The sequence below is a fragment of the Podarcis bocagei genome (genome assembly GCF_964188305.1).
Source record: "Podarcis bocagei genome assembly, chromosome: 3".
Taxonomy (NCBI): domain Eukaryota; kingdom Metazoa; phylum Chordata; class Lepidosauria; order Squamata; family Lacertidae; genus Podarcis; species Podarcis bocagei.
Window position 1 is genome coordinate 59,123,061 of NC_138127.1, and position 17,713 is coordinate 59,140,773.

At 41.7% G+C, this 17,713-nt stretch overlaps 1 protein-coding gene and 1 long non-coding RNA gene across 4 annotated transcripts; one reads left to right on the forward strand and one right to left on the reverse strand.

The window, feature by feature from the left end:
• Positions 1 to 1,155: 1,155 nt before the first annotated feature.
• Positions 1,156 to 12,774, reverse strand: LOC308583862 (monocarboxylate transporter 8-like). Of its 2 annotated transcripts, none has more exons than XM_081188212.1 (9): positions 12,626 to 12,774; positions 11,674 to 11,936; positions 11,004 to 11,219; positions 9,957 to 10,166; positions 8,109 to 8,263; positions 5,829 to 5,991; positions 3,993 to 4,112; positions 3,536 to 3,738; positions 1,156 to 2,729 (listed from the first exon to the last, which is right to left on the reverse strand). In XM_081188212.1, exons 2-9 carry the CDS (start codon positions 11,918 to 11,920, stop codon positions 1,548 to 1,550), a joined length of 2,496 nt encoding a protein of 831 aa, XP_081044338.1. In that variant the 5' UTR covers positions 11,921 to 11,936; positions 12,626 to 12,774; the 3' UTR covers positions 1,156 to 1,547. The 2 variants fall into 2 exon arrangements, with proteins under 2 accessions (XP_081044338.1, XP_081044337.1); XM_081188211.1 differs by having other exon boundaries at positions 3,993 to 4,196; positions 12,626 to 12,773.
• LOC308583908 lies at positions 8,445 to 17,573 on the forward strand. Of its 2 annotated transcripts, XR_014006481.1 has the most exons (5): positions 8,445 to 9,231; positions 11,311 to 11,406; positions 13,871 to 14,073; positions 14,883 to 16,589; positions 16,898 to 17,573. It is a non-coding gene; the product is annotated as an uncharacterized lncRNA (long non-coding RNA). The 2 variants fall into 2 exon arrangements; XR_014006482.1 differs by lacking the exons at positions 8,445 to 9,231; positions 11,311 to 11,406 and adding an exon at positions 12,841 to 13,616.
• The last annotated feature ends 140 nt before the right edge of the window (positions 17,574 to 17,713 follow it).

Consider the following 17,713-nt stretch of genomic DNA (forward strand, 5'->3'; position numbering starts at 1 on the left):
TGGCGTGTTCTGGTCCATGGGGTCACGAAGAGTCGGACACGACTAAACGACTAAACGACAACAACAACAACAAGGCTAGCCTATTTCCCATAGGCATCTCATTGGCCACTGTGGGAACAGGATCCTAGACCCAGCAGGCTTGCGGCCTGATACAGTAGGGCTCTTTGTTGTTAAATGCAGATTATATCTTTAAGGGAGTGTGGCGTTTGCCCATTCATTTAGAAAATGTTTGAATAGGTGGGAAAGATAGGATTAAAAATATAGACCAATAGGAAAGCTGGAGGCGGAGCCTCCCTGTGTATAAAAGGGCTTAGCCTCAGGTTTGAGTTAGTTGTTGTTGTTGGGAGTTGGTGGGTAGTTGGTTGGTTTTAGTGGGTTGGCTGGTTGGGAAAGGCAGTTGGAGAATCTGTTGGTAGGCAGTTGGTAAGAGAGAGACAGTTAGGGCAGTGGGTTCTTGAGGGGAGGTAGAAGAGATAGAGGAAAATAAGACTAAGAAAGTAAAGAGTAACGACGTTTGGAATGCTGTAAAAGTTTGTGATTGAAATAAAACACACTCTTCTCTATTAATTGAGAACCTGATTGAGGCTGAAGTGATTTTACCGGGGAGGACCTGGTTGGTGGCAGCGGATTAGTGGTGTACGGGTCAAGAGTCTGTGAGACGACCGGGGGCTCCGTACGAACGCCACAGGGAGGAATAAACAACTGCCTCTCACATTATCCTTAATCATTAGCCATTACTGGGTGGGGCTGATGGCAGTTGAAGTCCAGGTAATCCATTTATTTAGCATTCATCATAATTTGCCTGCACAAAACTTACATGGTTGTTAGAATATGTCCTTATATAGGGCATTCATTCTGATTTGTTTACAGGGCAGTTGGACAGCAACAAACTTTCATCCTCATTTGCTTGTGGGGTGTTTACATGCTGCCCCATTAATCATTCAGCAGCAGCATTCCAAAACAATGAGCTAGGTTGCAGGAACTACAAGTAATGGTGCCCTCCAGGCTAATGGGTGGACACAGAGACATGCTTGCTCTCTGCTTGATCCGAAGCTGAAACTAATAAGAGAAGCAAGATCTTCTGGGGTGTTCATGCTGCAAGGTTATGCTCAGGTTGTATATATGCAGAAATAAAGACATAGTATCAAGCCAATGCAGCTAAAGAAAAACAATTGAGCTTTATTTTATTTTTAAAAAGCAATTTTCAAAAACTTTTCAACCACACTAGAAATCCAGTCAATTATAAATTGTTTCTACATCTAAGTTACAAAAATAATATACAACTAAGAGAAGTGCTTTTTAGTAAATAGTATTTTGTGACTACTACTCAGACATCAAGCAAGGGTACTATGTAATGTACCCTTGACGGGCCAGACAGATTTGTAAATGATCCAGTATCATTAACATTGCTGCTGCACGCTGATCATTTCTGTTGTGGTGCTTGTTCACCATCATCATCATCACTGGCAAATGCCATACCCTCTTCTTTTCCATGGGAAGTCGAAGGCATTTGCTGTGCCTGTATTACATGTGTTGAAGTTTCACTTCTAAAGGGGGTTTTTATTGGTCTCGAATTGGCTGGGCTCTTCATCACTTTCAGAGTTCTCTAGGAAAGCCATGCCTCTTATTAGGGGAGGGTATCCTGTCGGATGTGTAGATCCTGAACTCTTGGCATCAGCTCTGCTCTCAGGATCCTCTCCTTTATCCTCAGGTTGGTCATCTGCAAAAGACACTCTGCGCTCTGTTGGTCTGAAAGATCCCAAGGTTTCTGCATCCGATATGGATAGCACTTGCCTTGGCCTCAAGTCAGCTAAGCTCCCACTATGTGCACCTTCAGCATCATCATAGTCATCTGCAAAAGCCACTCTGCGCTCTGCTTGTTTGAATGATCCCAAAGTTTCTGCATCTGATACTGGTATCTCCTGCACTGGCCTCGTATCAGCTCTGCTCTCAGGATGCTCTCCTTTGTCTTCAGGTTGGTCATCTGCAAAAGCCACTCTGCGCTCGGCTGGTTTTGTAGATTCTGGAGTTTCTGCATCTGATATGGTTAGCACCTGTACTGGCCTCAAGTTAGTTACACTAGCAAAGTGCACATCTTCGTCATCATAATGGTCATCTGCAAAAGCCACTTTGCGCTCTCCTGACATTTCTTCATCTAATGTGGGCAGCACCCAAACCAGTTTCGGCTTCAACTCTTTTGTGGTATCAAGTTTCTCTTCTTCTTCTTCAGAATCATATTCATTGACAAAAGTCACTACGTCTTCTCTTTTATGGGGAATGCGTTCTGACTGTTTTGTAGATTCAAAAGTTTCTGCATCTGACATGGTTACTTCCTTTTTTGGCCTCAAATCAATTTCACTTACAAATTTCTCTTCCTCATCAGCCTCATATGTGTTTAGAAAAGCCAACACATCTTCTTTTTTGTAGGAAATGTATTCTGGATGTTTTATCAATCCACTTTCACTTTTAAATGATGTTTCTGGTGTGCTTAGCTCTTGCATTGGCATCAAATCTGTTTTTCTTTCAACCTGTTCTTGTGAGTCAATCTCCAATGTCCCAGCGGAAGATTTTGGTTCTGCTTTTGTCAAAGGCCCTGTTGCATCTGACTTCATTATGCTTTTTAGTGATTTCACACTGAATGATTTAATACTACCGGTAAATCTTTTTGAATGATAAGATTGAGTCTCATCACCAGCATAAAGTGTTTTTGTGTAGGAGGAAGCTAGACTCTGAAAGAAAAGAAATACAGTAAAATTATTATAGGGACTTTTTTAAAAAATGTATTAATTTTCTTTTTTTCTAATGAGAAATTGCTATAGGGACGTGATAGGATGAAGAATCTGATGCAAACAATATATGATCTTAAGAACTGTCTCTGTCTTCATATACCCCTGTCCCAAGGATCATCACTGTTCATAGAAGTTAAGAAAGCTTCATCAAATAATATTGAAATCTAAACATCTGCCTATTAAATAACAAAATCCAAAGAATCTTAATGATGAATCAAAGCTCTTCCCACAAGAAATCGATAACCAAAACAATTTCAGGAGCATATTCTCTGGGTCAAAACTGAATCCCAACAAACTGAGTCACATTGGGTTGGTGGTTCTCTTTTTTTCTATAAGCAATTTTTATTAAAAGGTTTCAACATAATATACAATAAATGTCAAGCAAATCTAAAGAAGAGAAATAAGAAAGAGATCAGAAATTCCCTGTCAGAGGCCCAGCTCGCAATGACTATATTTCAGTGCCAAGTCAAAATCTGGCTTTTTTTTACTCAGTAATCTGGGCCACAGTGAGGGTCACAGTCATAGTCACGCAATGTTTGGTGTGCTTGTGTTGTTTGTTGGTGCTGAATAATATTAATTTCTGTAGCATTTTAAATTAGTGCTAAAAAAAATATATCATACCTACACTAAGGGAAACTGCACAGCCAGGATCACCCACACTTTTGCCCTGTACAGATGGTTACAAAATTCTGTGGCAAAGCCAGATTCTACTTGCTTAGAATAGAGTGTGGAATAATGGTATTTACCCCTAACGAAGGAGTGGGTGATTGCCAAGGAACTATGGTGTTTGTTATCACACATACAGAAGCATTAAGATAGTTTTTCGATGACTGTGTTGTTTCTCTTTGCAGCCATGGAATGAAAGCAAGGATGCTAGCTGCAGCAATATTGCAAATTCCCGTTACTACAAAGCCAATATTGTAGTTGCCGAGCAAGTCATACATTGCACCTGCAATAAAAATATGCAGGTTAATTTTCCAAACTTAATTTCTCAAAGAATAACTTTATTTCAACTGTTCCTGTAAAACCTTGCAATAAAATGACAAACCAAAAGAGATTTTAAAAATTCTTCCTCCTTTCCGGGGCCACATCCCAAACACAGGCAGCATAGTAAAGAGACTGCTAAATAACTGTAAGGTGGGGAGTGGAAGTGGTGGGAACTAACTGCCTAATAAAAGAACAGATTTGCATTGGTTGATTTACCTGCAAAGGGTGCACCAAAACAACTGCTTGCATTGACAACCATGAGAAATCCCCATGCAACTGGCATTTTCTCGGGCCCCATCAAATCAAATGTAAGGACAGGTAAGAGAACATAGTTTCCTGCATCAACAAATCCCAAAACAGAGCAAGCTGCTATTAGGGAGGGAAAGTTTGTACAGTGAGGAATGATAAAATATACCACACCTGGAAAACAAAACAGAAAACTACATTGTAGGATATTTTACTACAGACAAACATGCTTACCGATTCATTAAAACACATGACAATACAGTAACGCTACAGCCTTAAAAGTCCACTATCCAGCCATTACGAAAGCTCAGTGCTCCTTACTCAACAAATTTCTGTTTCTTAAACAGCTTCCCATCTCTGAAGGTGCTATGTAGTAAATCACTGCTGGTACACTGGAGGTTTTTTTAGCAGAGGTTGGATGGTCTTCTGTCGTGGATTCTTTAGTTGAGATTCCAGCATTGCAAGAGGTGGGACTACAATCTCTATGATTGCTTAAACTCAGGAGAATTTCATAAGCAGATGGGCAGGGAGTCAAAAGTCTATTGGGTCAACACTAGCCATTTTCTAAACTACACATTTGAATCTCAGATTACCTCAACAACTGCATTGTTATTGCTAGGCTTTTTTTCAGAACACTCCCAAAATAAATAAATCCTATTGAGTGCTTTTTACTCTTTACTGGGCCAGTGGTTTTTTGGGTAGGATACATAAACAATATCATTGGTTGACTCCTTAATGGGCATATTTCAAATGATGGTGGGACCTATATGATTCTTTTAACTGCTCACAAATCTTCTTAAATAGTTGGGGGGAGACTACATTTGCATACACAAGGTATGTATACTTCAGCATTAATCTTAAAAACAATTACTGGATAGTTGTTGCTGATAATTCTTTATTTATCGAACCATTAAAGGGCAAGTATCTAATGAAAAATGATCAGTCTAGTGCTTGTCCTGGGTATATAGAGGCCCTATAATTCTTATGATCGGCCTAGTGTATTGTTTGGGATGACTTTTCCATCTACCAAATTCCATAAAGGTAAAGGTAAAGGTACCCCTGCCCGTACGGGCCAGTCGTGTCCAACTCTAGGGTTGCGTGCTCATCTCGCTCAAGAGGCTGTGAGCCGGCGCCATCCAAAGACACTTGGCCAGCGTGATGAAGCTGCAACTGGCGAGCCAGCACCAGCGCAGCACACGGAAATGCCGTTTACCTTCCCGCTATAAAGTGGTACCTATTTATCTACTTGTACTTAAGGGTGCTTTCGAACTGCTAGGTGGGCAGGAGCTGGGACCGAACGACGGGAGCTCACCCTGCCACGGGGATTTGAACCGCCAACCATGCGATCAGCAAGTCCTAGGCACTGAGGTTTTACCCACAGCGCCACCCGCGTCCCACCACCAAATTCCATACATCCCGATAATTATGAAGAAATGGTATATCCATTCCACTGAGCCCACCCCTAACTAGCTGACCTCCACCCCCCCCATAAGACACTTGGCAGGGATAAGAGAATGGAGTGGGTCCATTTTTTATCACATTTTCAACTTTTACAAAAAGGCTTTGCACACCCTGACCAGAGAGAGAAAACACATATGCAACACGCCATCCAGCTATGGAGACAGAGGTAGAGTTCTGATTACACAGGCCTGGCTGGATCAAGTAGCAGAACTTCATTTATTTCAGTCACAGTCCTAATCGGCAATTGTGCTCACCATGGGGGTAGTTTTTCTAATCCTGACTAGTCTCTTAAAAGCTTCGCACTATTCCAACAAAATCAAATGAATGCTTATGCAGAATACTTGCCAACGGACAATATGGACACTTGGTTAAGATACAGCCGATCGATTCGTTCAATATCACAGAGTTTTCCAAATAGAAGAGAGCTAACCATGCTGCTCACTCCAATTGCTACCATAATGTAGGATGCTTTCTCCAGTGGAATGCCCAGGTCACCAGCAAGTTTAATCTGCAAAATGAGGCCACTGAGTTTATATTCACCTCTCTATGCATTTGTCATAAATACAATGTATATTTAGGCAACTGAGTGCTGATTACAACTGAGCAACCCAGGTCATTCAGTGTTACAGCGGTTCCTTGTGTAAGTCGGAGTGTTTGAACGCACACTGCCGGGAGTCGGCAAAACATACATTAATGCAATTGAGAATCTGCCAGGAAGCATCAAACCTCCTAATTCTTCTTCTTCCTTCTTCTCCTTGCCCTTTCCCTCTTCAGTAGAGTCTGTGGACAGCTGCAAAGTATAGAACTGAGGCAATGACATCATTGATTTGCCATAATAAAGGGATGTGATAATTTGCATCTGACAGGTTCTTCATATAAAATAATTTGGTAGCCATCTTTAAGCCTTTCTGCAGAGTAAACAACGAAGGAAAGTGCAAATGGTCTCAAAAGGAACAGCTAAAGGTCCCTTTCTCAAGCTTATTTATCTATTGCATCTATATCCCTTCTTCTCAAGGAACCAAAGGTGGAGTACGTGGCTCTCCTCTTCCTCATTTATTCCCCTACCTATGAGGTAGGTTAGGGTGAGAGGCAGTGACCGCTGCCCCAAGGTCACCCAGCGTGCTTCATGGCCAAGTGGGGATTTGTACCCTAGTGTGAGGGACTGGGCTGAGGAGGAGGAGTGGTGGAGACCGCCTCCCCCTCCTGGCCCTTCCAGGGAGGAGGAAGTGGAAGACAATATAGATTGACAACAGGGGTTTGTGGGAGGTTGCAGCTCAGAGGCAGATGAAGGGAAAAGCTGGGAGATCATGGGAGAGCCGGAGCAACACCTGTTCTCATTAGAAAGCATTCCAGACCTTCCATCTTCCAGAACCCATCAAGCCTTAAAAGTAGGAGAGGAAAGAGTTTGAAGACAGAGGGCATGTAGCAGCACCCACAGAAGAAACGATGAGAATGACGAATGAGGAAGCGGGAAAGGTGTGTGTGTGTGTGTGTGTGTGTGTGTGTGTGTGTGTGGATTCACTCAGGACAACACCATTACCCAAGAGACTGGGTTCTACAGCCTCTCTCTGTAAATAAAAAAAGACTGTAAGAAACGTATTCTTGTCTTTATACTTTCCTGGGCAAGCAGACGGGAGCTGCTGACAGCATCCTGACACCTGGTCTCGTAGTTGTTAGTCTAACACCCTGATCGCTATACCACACTGTTCTTGTTAGGTGAGTCTGCCCTGCCCACCCCCACCAGTGATTTATTTACACCCTACACCTTCAGCACTGTAGTGTTCCCAGGCCAGCATAAGAGTTGAATGTAAAAATAAGTAAGCAACAACAAAATTTGTGCCTACAAAGTGTCATCAGATCTATACGGTCCCTTGGTAATTATAGCAGATCAACCTTTGCCAGCCTTCCCCGGGGTTATTTAAGATGAAAACAATAAAAAATTATCCTTTTTGGTGCACTGATCTAAGATCACAAATATCTCCTATTCTCAAAAGAAGACAACCAAGGACTTCACTTTTCTGTACCAGCTTTGTGTAAGTCATTTTTTCTCAGCCACCACTGACCATCTGTAAAATGTGGATAGAGAGCACAGTTGTAAAAGCACAAATTATAATGACAAGAAATTGCATATCTGGCATATAAATAAGGTTACATATTGCCACAATACAGCTGTACCTCGGAAGTCGAATGGAATCCGTTCCAGAAGTCCGTTCAACTTACGAAATATTCAACTTCCAAAGCACGGCTTCTGATTGGCTGCAGGACGCTCTGGTAGCCAATGAGAAGCTGCAAAAGCCCCTTTGCATGTTCAGCTTCCCAAAGAATGTTCAAAAACGGGAAGATTCATTTCCGGTTTTCGATTGTTCAGGAGCTGAAATGTATGAGTTCCGGGGCATTTGAGAACCGAAGTACAACCTGTACTTGCTAACACTTTTTAAATTGTCCAAACACTTACTGGGTTTTGTTCCCAAGGAAGATACTTATTTAGAATAATTTTGTTATGAAACATTTGATTCTATATTGAATGTTGTTGCATCGTAATCATATATAAAATTACATATAAAATACAGCAGAAAAGAAGCATACTTCTTTCGCATGAAAACAAGTGTACAAACTAGTTCTTACCATATGCACAAATGGTATGAAGAATCCAAATTTGGCTAATCCAAGAGAACAGACCCAAACCTCAAAGATACGATCTTTCCACAAACTTAAATCAACAATAAAACCTCTTAGTGGGGAGGTTTTAAACTTTTCGACTACACTTGGATGAGCTCTATCTTTAAAAAACACACAATTGAAACAAATTATTATTTGCATAATAATATTTACAAAATACCATGTCTAATAAGGATGAGGGCCCACCATCAAGAAGCAGTAAAGATGAGATGTGTTTTATATGAGGTTTCAAACACATACAGCCAATGCACAAAAATCTAATTTGTACTTTTAACAAACTAGTCTGCTATGTCTGCATAAGTGGTACTCTGACCTCGCCCTTAAATTTAGGAAGCTTGCTACAATAGAATTAAAATGTTCATATCTCACTAAAATTTCACAAAACAAGATGGAAATCTTCTACTTCCCCCACTGGCACCAAACCCTTTATCAACTGAATGCTGGGGAAAGAGGGGCTTCAGTTGTGGGATACTGGCCTAGTTTCAGACACTGCATGACCTGGGAGTCCTGATCATGCTACTCTACTCAGCCCCTTGAATACAGCTTTCTTTCAGCCAGAATTCAGTTCCGACACCTCTCAGGTGGGTACCATTGGCATTCTAAGAGAACGAGGGAGGTGTTCACAGTGAGTTCTGGCACCTCTTTTTCTAGAATAGCAGCCCTGTCCTTGAACTTAGCTGAAGACAAATTTCTCATGTATTTTTCAAGTTCCTGTTCCCCACTCTGTAGTGTCTAGTTCAACTGACTCCATGACCTAATGTTGTTATAATGTGCATTCCCTGCTCTATTTCACATCACTGATGGCTGGCAAGGAATCATACACTATAATGGTATCAGGATGTGGGAGAAATTAAAATTTCTTAGATATCTAATGGAATAAATCAGATATTGTTGTTGGGGGAAGGGGGACATGCACACATCCTTTTCAGCTGCAGCCCTATACTCTGGTTCTAACTCAGTAATTACTTCTGCATCTTACATTTGATTCTGAGTCAATGCAAGTTGTGCATTCTTAACATGAAAATGAGAAAGGAGCCATGGAAAGTCATTTGCCAGGTGGGGTGATCAGGTAGGATACAAGACTGAACAGTGAAATGCAAGAAGCAATTTCAGCATGTGCAGCTTTCCTTACTCTTTATTTATTCAGGAGTGGCAAACCATACTTTCCAAAATCTCATTTTCTTCTGTGGGGAACCTTTGGCACTCCAGATGTTGCTGAACTCCCATCACCCCTGATCAGTTGCCATGTTTGCAGAGGCTCTTGGAAGTCGTAGTGCAGAAACATCTAGAGAGGCAAAGCTTCCCCGCAGCTGCTTTAAAAGGTTTGAGTCTGGACATTAAGATCTGCCTTGGAAGGCCTTGCTTGCAAGCCCACCAGTGAGACTGATTCAGCTGCCGGGCAAAAGAGACAAAATATTTTCTGTGATGACTGCCAAATTATAACTCCCTCCTCACAGAGGTATGGATGACCCTGACTTCCAATTTTAAAGCAGGGTTTCAATACTTATTTATTTAGGACCACCTTTTCTTAATTATGGCCATCCTTCAAAGCAGGGCTGGGGAAGCTTTGGCTCTCCAGCTGGACTCCGATTCCCATCAGCCCCAGCCAGCACAGCTAATGGGTAGTGATTATGGGAGTTGTAGTCCAGCAACATCTGGAAGGCCATAGACTCCTTGTTCCTGTCTTCCTGACACATCTAGTTGGCCTGTTGCAAATGAAAACATATCTGCAACCAGAATATAACAAAGGCAAGAAGAAGAAAAGCTAACTAAGACGACTAAAACATTACATACGTTTTTGAAGAGGTTGATATGCAAATCCCGCAATGATGCATATTATTAGAATTCCACTGTATACACGTAGACTACGTCTCCATCCAAGTGTCTGAATTAAGTACTCGTGAAGTTTATTCTGCACAAAAGTTCCTGCGCACCCTCCTGCCATCACTATTCCAGTCGCAAATGAGCGCTTTTTAGTAAAGTAAAGGCTGACCATTATCAGGCCTACAAAAAACAAATGGCAAAAGTTACTAAGGTTTTCCTGCCCTATCAAAGTCTGTGCAAAACAAGGTTTGGTAAAACAGTGTCATGCATGACTGAAAGTACAAATGCAGCTACAATTTTGTCAGTACTGCCATGTCTGCAAGGGGAGCCACCTAGTGGATGCGATGTGTCATGCCTTTTCTTTTAGTTAAAAAATATCAGTGCGGAACAGTGGTTAAACAAGAGGCCATCAACTCTCTGGGGCCCATGAGCATATTTAGAAACTTGAAGAAATGCCATAGGAGGCCATTCCCCATATCCACACAACACCTACACCCCATATGACAGTGTGGTGCAGTGGGTAGATGAAGGGTCACAACTCACAAGCATTTTGGGTCTATGGGCACCTTCAGAAACCTGAAGAACTGTCATGGAGGGCACCCCCACCCACTGCAAACCCCTCACACTCTTCACACCTCAATCCCATAACACTCCACCCTGCTGTGACTTCCACATCACAGTGCCCAACACTGAAATTTTACCTCACAACACACTGTCCTAAGCTGAAACACACACCCTCTACACACAGGACATTGCACACCTGAACAGATATATACAGTATGCTTCAAATAAATAAATGGCAGTCTATACTAGGTACAGTATGTGTTATTTTGAAGTACCCAGCCTGTCAAAATGACCAGATAAATTTAGTGGTTATAATGAAAAATATGAGGCCTGTATTATGGAGTGACATTTTTCTTTACGGACACACAGCAAACTTTTCAGAACAAAGAATGCAACTGGCTATTTTATTGTGATTCAGGTTGCTTGACTGATTTTTTTTTAAAAAAGTGTTACCTGGAGTGGTGCCCAGGCTTGATCCCACGCCAACAATGATTCCGTGAGTGAAAAATAGTAAACGCAAATCATAGGTATAGGAAGAACACATTAGACCAATCATGACAACCATTGCTCCAATTATTGCCACTTTGATGGCTCCATATTTCACCAGAAGTTTTCCAGATACAGGACCAAATATCATAATGAAAGCATAGCTGATGGATCCGATCCAGGCTAAAAAAGGACAAACAGCTGTAATTAAATGAAGGAAAATGCACACATGCCACGAACGATATAGTAAAACTGATTGCCATATGCTTCACAGGTATGAAATACTATAGCCCTTGAGGTCTATGAAAATGCGGCAACATATACAAGCCACATTGTTTTTTTATTTCAGCACATCAACAAGATGCAACAGGTAATATTAACTCCCTCTTTATTTTTTGTATTAACCCTTAAGGTTGTAGTCAATGTAGCACTAAGGTGAATGTTCTGTCAGCACAAAGATTTCTCCTTGCGCAAGATAACACCCCCTCCCGAACACCCACTAGAGTAGACCTTTTGAAATCCACAGTTGGTTAATGTTTGCTTATTTCAGTGGGTTTACTCTGTGTAAAACTTAGTTGAACACCACCCATTATATCATACTTAATCCAACCGTATATAACATGTGACGATGACCTACCTATCTGTGAGTTGCTTGCCTTGAAGGTTGTAAGAAGGGGCATCATATAAACGCCAAAAGCACTGTGGAAGCCACTGATAAACAAGGAATGGATCGCTGCTGCCAACACCACAACCCAGCCCCTACCCCCATCAGGAGGGGGGTGTACAAAAGAAGCATCTGCATTGATCTCAGCCAGAGTTCTCTGTCGCCTCAAGCCATGTCTAACAAGCAGTACCACAGACTGAAATCTCTGCAATACGCTCATGATGGAAAACAGAGACCTGTATTTGGGGGGGGGGGGTAAATGGATGTCTGTTAGCCAGCAAAACATGAAAAGGGTTCTTAATATATAGACTATATAATCTAAAAATCTCATTATTGATGCACAAAGACCTGCTCTGCAAACAAAGTTGAACTGGTTGTAATCCACAGAACTCACTTATTGATGATTAATTTTATAAAAACCTGCAAGTAACTCTGTTGATCATGTTGTTGTTTTTTAAAATACAGAGCATCTTTGAGTACACACTTTTAATTTGGTGCATGCACTGTTTTTTAACATGATTAAATCCACCTCTGGGGCTTTTTGGGTTGTGGGGAGGTAAACAATGAGGTGGGGTTTTTATTGAGCCTATAAGTATTATTCCCTGTTTAATTTCTGTATTGCTTTTTCCTCTTATAAGCAAAATAATAATAATAATAATAATAATAATAATAATAATAATAATAATAATAATAATCCCTCAACTGTTTAAATAATATGAGGAAAGTTAAGGTTTTATGTTCACCATACTGTTCCGAATTAACACTGCTAGACTATAACTCCAGTCATCCCAGGCCATTTGGCCATGCTAGTGCGGGCTACAATCCAGTAATGTCTGGAGGGCCACAGGTTACACATTCGATTCCTCAAAGTGTTCTTCCCGCTATCAACCACGGATGTTCCTATTTATACTCTCCTGACCAATACCTTCTATGGACGGAGCTAAACGGGAGCGGATACCGCACCGCAATTTCGCGAAAGGTGGGGAAAAGTTAGCTGATGTCTCATCCAACATTCGTCCCTTTCCTGTCTAGTCCACTGTTAGTATCCCAGCAGCCGAAGGGAGCCTAGGCCCCGCCTCCATTACAAAGCGGGGGCGGGGACAATGGGCATATGGTCGAACACACACACGGGGCGGGGCTGCTTTCTAGGTTGCCACAGAGACAGAAAGATGAGAAGCGCACTTCCACTTCAAGGTTCCAACATTCGAGGCTTTTGTCAACCGCGTTGAAGTTTTATTGCCATCAAGTGGCACCTAAATCTTGCGAAATAAGAAGGCAAGTGCGTCGTCAAGGAAAGTATATAAAGTGCGCCTTCCTTCAATGCAGCGCTACTTCTTGTGGGAATGTTTTGAGACCACTTAACTGGTATTATTACGCTTGGCGCAACTTGAGCGTTTTATAAGGTCCCGGTTTCTCTTTCTTTTTGCAGTAACTGGAGCAATGGTGGTCATGTTTGGTCTAATGAGTTCTTCCTATTTCTATGATTTGCGTTTACTGCTGTTAAATTATGGCAGCAACACCCGAAGGAGCACAAATCCCCCGCCCAGCCTTGAATATACATACAGCACTCGTTACTTTCTGCCAGGACTGTGTTGAAGTTCCCGCAGAAAGAAAGAAAATAAGAAAGACAAACCAGAACCTTATAAAAGGAGGGTGCGCAGGAACTTTTGTGCAGAATAAACTTCACGAGTACTTAATTTAGACACTTGGATGGAGACGTAGTCTACGTGTATACAGTGCAATTCTCTTTCCCTCCCTAATAGCAGCTTGCTCTGTTTTGGGATTTGTTGATGCAGGAAACTATGTTCTCTTACCTGTCCTTACATTTGATTTGATGGGGCCCGAGAAAATGCCAGTTGCATGGGGATTTCTCATGGTTGTCAATGCAAGCAGTTGTTTTGGTGCACCCTTTGCAGGTAAATCAACCAATGCAAATCTGTTCTTTTATTAGGCAGTTAGTTCCTACCACCCCCACTCCCCACCTTACAGTTATTTAGCAGTCTCTTTACTATGCTGCCTGTGTTTGGGATGTGGCCCTGGAAAGGAGGAAGAATTTTTAAAATCTCTTTTGGTTTGTCATTATAATGCAAGGTTTTACAGGAACAGTTGAAATAAAGTTATTCTTTGAGAAATTAAGTTTGGAAAATTAACCTGCATATTTTTATTGCAGGTGCAATGTATGACTTGCTCGGCAACTACAGTATTGGCTTTGTAGTAACGGGAATTTGCAATATTGCTGCAGCTAGCATCCTTGCTTTCATTCCATGGCTGCAAAGAGAAACAACACAGTCATCGAAAAACTATCTTAATGCTTCTGTATGTGTGATAACAAACACCATAGTTCCTTGGCAATCACCCACTCCTTCGTTAGGGGTAAATACCATTATTCTACACTCTGTTCTAAGCAAGTAGAATCTGGCTTTGCCACAGAATTTTGTAACCATCTGTACAGGGCAAAAGTGTGGGTGATCCTGGCTGTGCAGTTTCCCTTAGTGTAGATATGATATATATATTTTCAGCACTAATTTAAAATGCTACAGAAATTAATATTATTCAGCACCAACAAACAACACAAGCACGCCAAACACTGTGTGACTATGACTGTGACCCTCACTGTGGCCCAGATTACTGAGTAAAAAAAGCCAGATTTTGACTTGGCACTGAAATATAGTCATTGCGAGCTGGGCCTCTGACAGGGAATTTCTGATCTCTTTCTTATTTCTCTTCTTTAGATTTGCTTGACATTTATTGTATATTATGTTGAAACCTTTTAATAAAAATTGCTTATAGAAACAAAAGAGAACCACCAACTCAATGTGACTCAATTTGTTGGGATTCAGTTTTGACCCAGAGAATATGCTCCTGAAATTGTTTTGGTTATCGATTTATTGTGGGAAGAGCTTTGAGTCATCATTAAGATTCTGTGGATTTTGTTATTTAATAGGCAAATGTTTAGATTTCAATATTATTTGATGAAGCTTTCTTAATTTCTATGAACAGTGATGATCCTTGAGACAGGGGTATATGAAGACAGAGACAGTTCTTAAGATCATATATTGTTTGCATCAGATTCTTCATCCTATCAAGTCCCTATAGCAATTTCTCATTAGAAGAAAATGAAAATTAATACATTTTTTAAAAAAAGTCCCTATAATAATTTTACTGTATTTCTTTTTTTTCAGGGTATAACTTCCTCCTACACAAAAACACTTTATGCTGGTGATGAGACTCAATCTTATCATTCAAAAAGATTTAGTATTAAATCATTCAGTGTGAAATCATTAAAAAGCATAATGAAGTCAGATGCAACAGGGCCTTTGACAAAAGCAGAACCAAAATCTTCTGCTGGGACATTGGAGATTGACTCACAAGAACAGGTTGAAAGAAAAACAGATTTAATGCCAATGCAAGAGCTAAGCACACCAGAAACATCATTTAAAAGTGAAAGTGGATTGATAAAACATCCAGAATACATTTCCTACAAAAAAGAAGATGTGTTGGCTTTTCTAAACACATATGAGGCTGATGAGGAAGAGAAATTTGTAAGTGAAATTGATTTGAGGCCAAAAAAGGAACTAACCATGTCAGATGGAGAAACTTTTGAATCTACAAAACAGTAAGAACGCATTCCCCATAAAAGAGAAGATGTAGTGGCTTTTGTCAGTGAATATGATGGTGAAGAAGAAGAAGAGAAACTTGATACCACAAAAGAGTTGAAGCCGAAACATGTATGGGTGCTGCCCACATCAGATGAAGAAATGTCAGGAGAGCGCAAAGTGGCCTTTGCAGATGACCATTATGATGACGAAGATGTGCACTTTGCTAGAGTAAATAACTTGAGGCCAGTACAGGTGCTAACCATATCAGATGCAGAAACTCCAGAATCTACAAAACCAGCTGGGCGCAGAGTGGCTTTCGCAGATGACCAACCTGAAGACAAAGGAGAGCATCTTGAGGGCAGAGCTGATACGAGGCCAGTGCAGGAGATACCAGTATCAGATGCAGAAACTTTGGGATCATTCAAACAAGCAGAGCGCAGAGTGGCTTTTGCAGAGGACTATGATGATGCTGAAGGTGCACATAGTGGGAGCTTAGCTGACTTGAGGCCAAGGCAAGTGCTATCCATATCGGATGCAGAAACCTTGGGATCTTTCAGACCAACAGAGCTCAGAGTATCTTTTGCAGATGACCAACCTGAGGATAAAGGAGAGCATCCTGAGAGCAGAGCTGATGGGAGGCCAGTGCAGCTGGTACATTATACAGTCATACCTCGGGTTAAATATGCTTCAAATTGAGCGTGTTCGAGTTGCTCTGTTACTTCCGGGTTTTGCCGCTTGCGCATACGCTCAAAATGACATCACACGCATGCACAGAACTGTGAAAAGCGATGCGTGTGTGCGCAGACGTGCCGTCGCTAGTTACATTTACCTCTAGATGCGAACAGGGCTCCGGAACGGATCCCGTTCGTATCTAGAGGTACCACTGTATGTCTGAGTAGCATTTATTATATTCATTATATGTCTGAGTAGTATTCACAAAATACTATTTACTAAAAAGCACTTCTCTTAGCTGTATATTATTTTTGTAACTTAGATGTAGAAACGATTTGTAACTGACTGGATTTCTAGTGTGGTTGAAAAGTTTTTGACAATTGCTTTTTTAAAAATAAAGCTCCTCAATTGTTTATCTTTAGCTGGATTGGCTTGAATCTATGTTTTTATTTCTGCATATATACAACCTGAGCATAACCTTTCAGCATGAACACCCCAGAAAATCTTGTTTCTCTATTAGTTGCAGCTTTGGATCAAGCAGAGAGCAAACATGTCTCTGTGTCTCCTGCTTCCAGCTTCTTCACACATAACTCTTCTGGCTACTGTCCTCATACAGTGGTGCCCCGCAAGACGAATGCCTCGCAAGACGGAAAACTCGCTAGACGAAAGAGTTTTCCGTTTTGGAGGTGCTTCGCAAAACAAATTTCCTATGGGCTTGCTTTGCAAGACGACAATGTCTTGCGAGTTCCTGCTCGTTTTTTTTCCTTCCCCCCTTTTTTCTAAGCCGCTTATCAGCTGATAAGCCGCTAAAAGCCGCTAATAGCGCTAATCCGTCAATGGGCTTGCTTCACAAGACGAAAAAACCGCTAGACAAAGAGAATCACAGAACGGATTCTTTTCGTTTTGCGAGGCACCACTGTAATTAGTAGCTAGGTGAGTGGGTCTGGAGGAAAGGCGCACCCATTAGCCTGGAGGGCAGCATTACTTCCTTGTAGTTCCTGCAACCTAGCTCATTGTTTTGGGATGCTGATGGGGACCACTTTGTGGCCAAAGAAACATGGCTGACCAGCTCAGCAACCTCCTTTATTAGATTTTAGCCCTCACTGGATATAGGGCCCCAAGAATGGGAAGGGCATTATCCAGACTGACCCCCCCCAACATGAAAATATTTTTGTGTTGCAGATTCAATTATTTTCCTAAGATGGCATAGTGTTTCACTAGTTTTATTACCAATACAGTGACAGAGCAGCATGAAGATGAGTCTGACTGAGGAATCTATACACTGGCCAGGTGGAGGCAGGGCAAGACACAGCAGCAGAGCCACGGCTACACCCGCTACCCCATCGCTCATGCTGGCCCGGGCACGCTTGTGGGTTGCGCTAGCCTGGAGATGGTGTGGCAGTCCGGCCCAGTGTCATCAAGTGATGGCACTGGGGCTGCTTCAGGAGCCAGAGGAACCTGAGCAGGCACAGTCCCCCCATGTGAAACTCCATTGGGGGACTCTGAAGTGGGTTGCTGCTGACAAGAGAGCCTGCTGGCAGTAGTTCTACCTGCACTTTGGGCAGGTGGGATGTGCCTTGGGAGATGTTCTGGGCTGGGCAAAGATTCTTTGCCTTGTTGATGGCTCCCTGAATGGATCTTGACCCTGTCTTTCTTTCTTGGCTATTCAGGTTGGCTTGGACTCAGGAAGACTGGCTTGTTCTGTGAAAGTGTGGAGGAGAAGACTGTTATTATGATGGCTA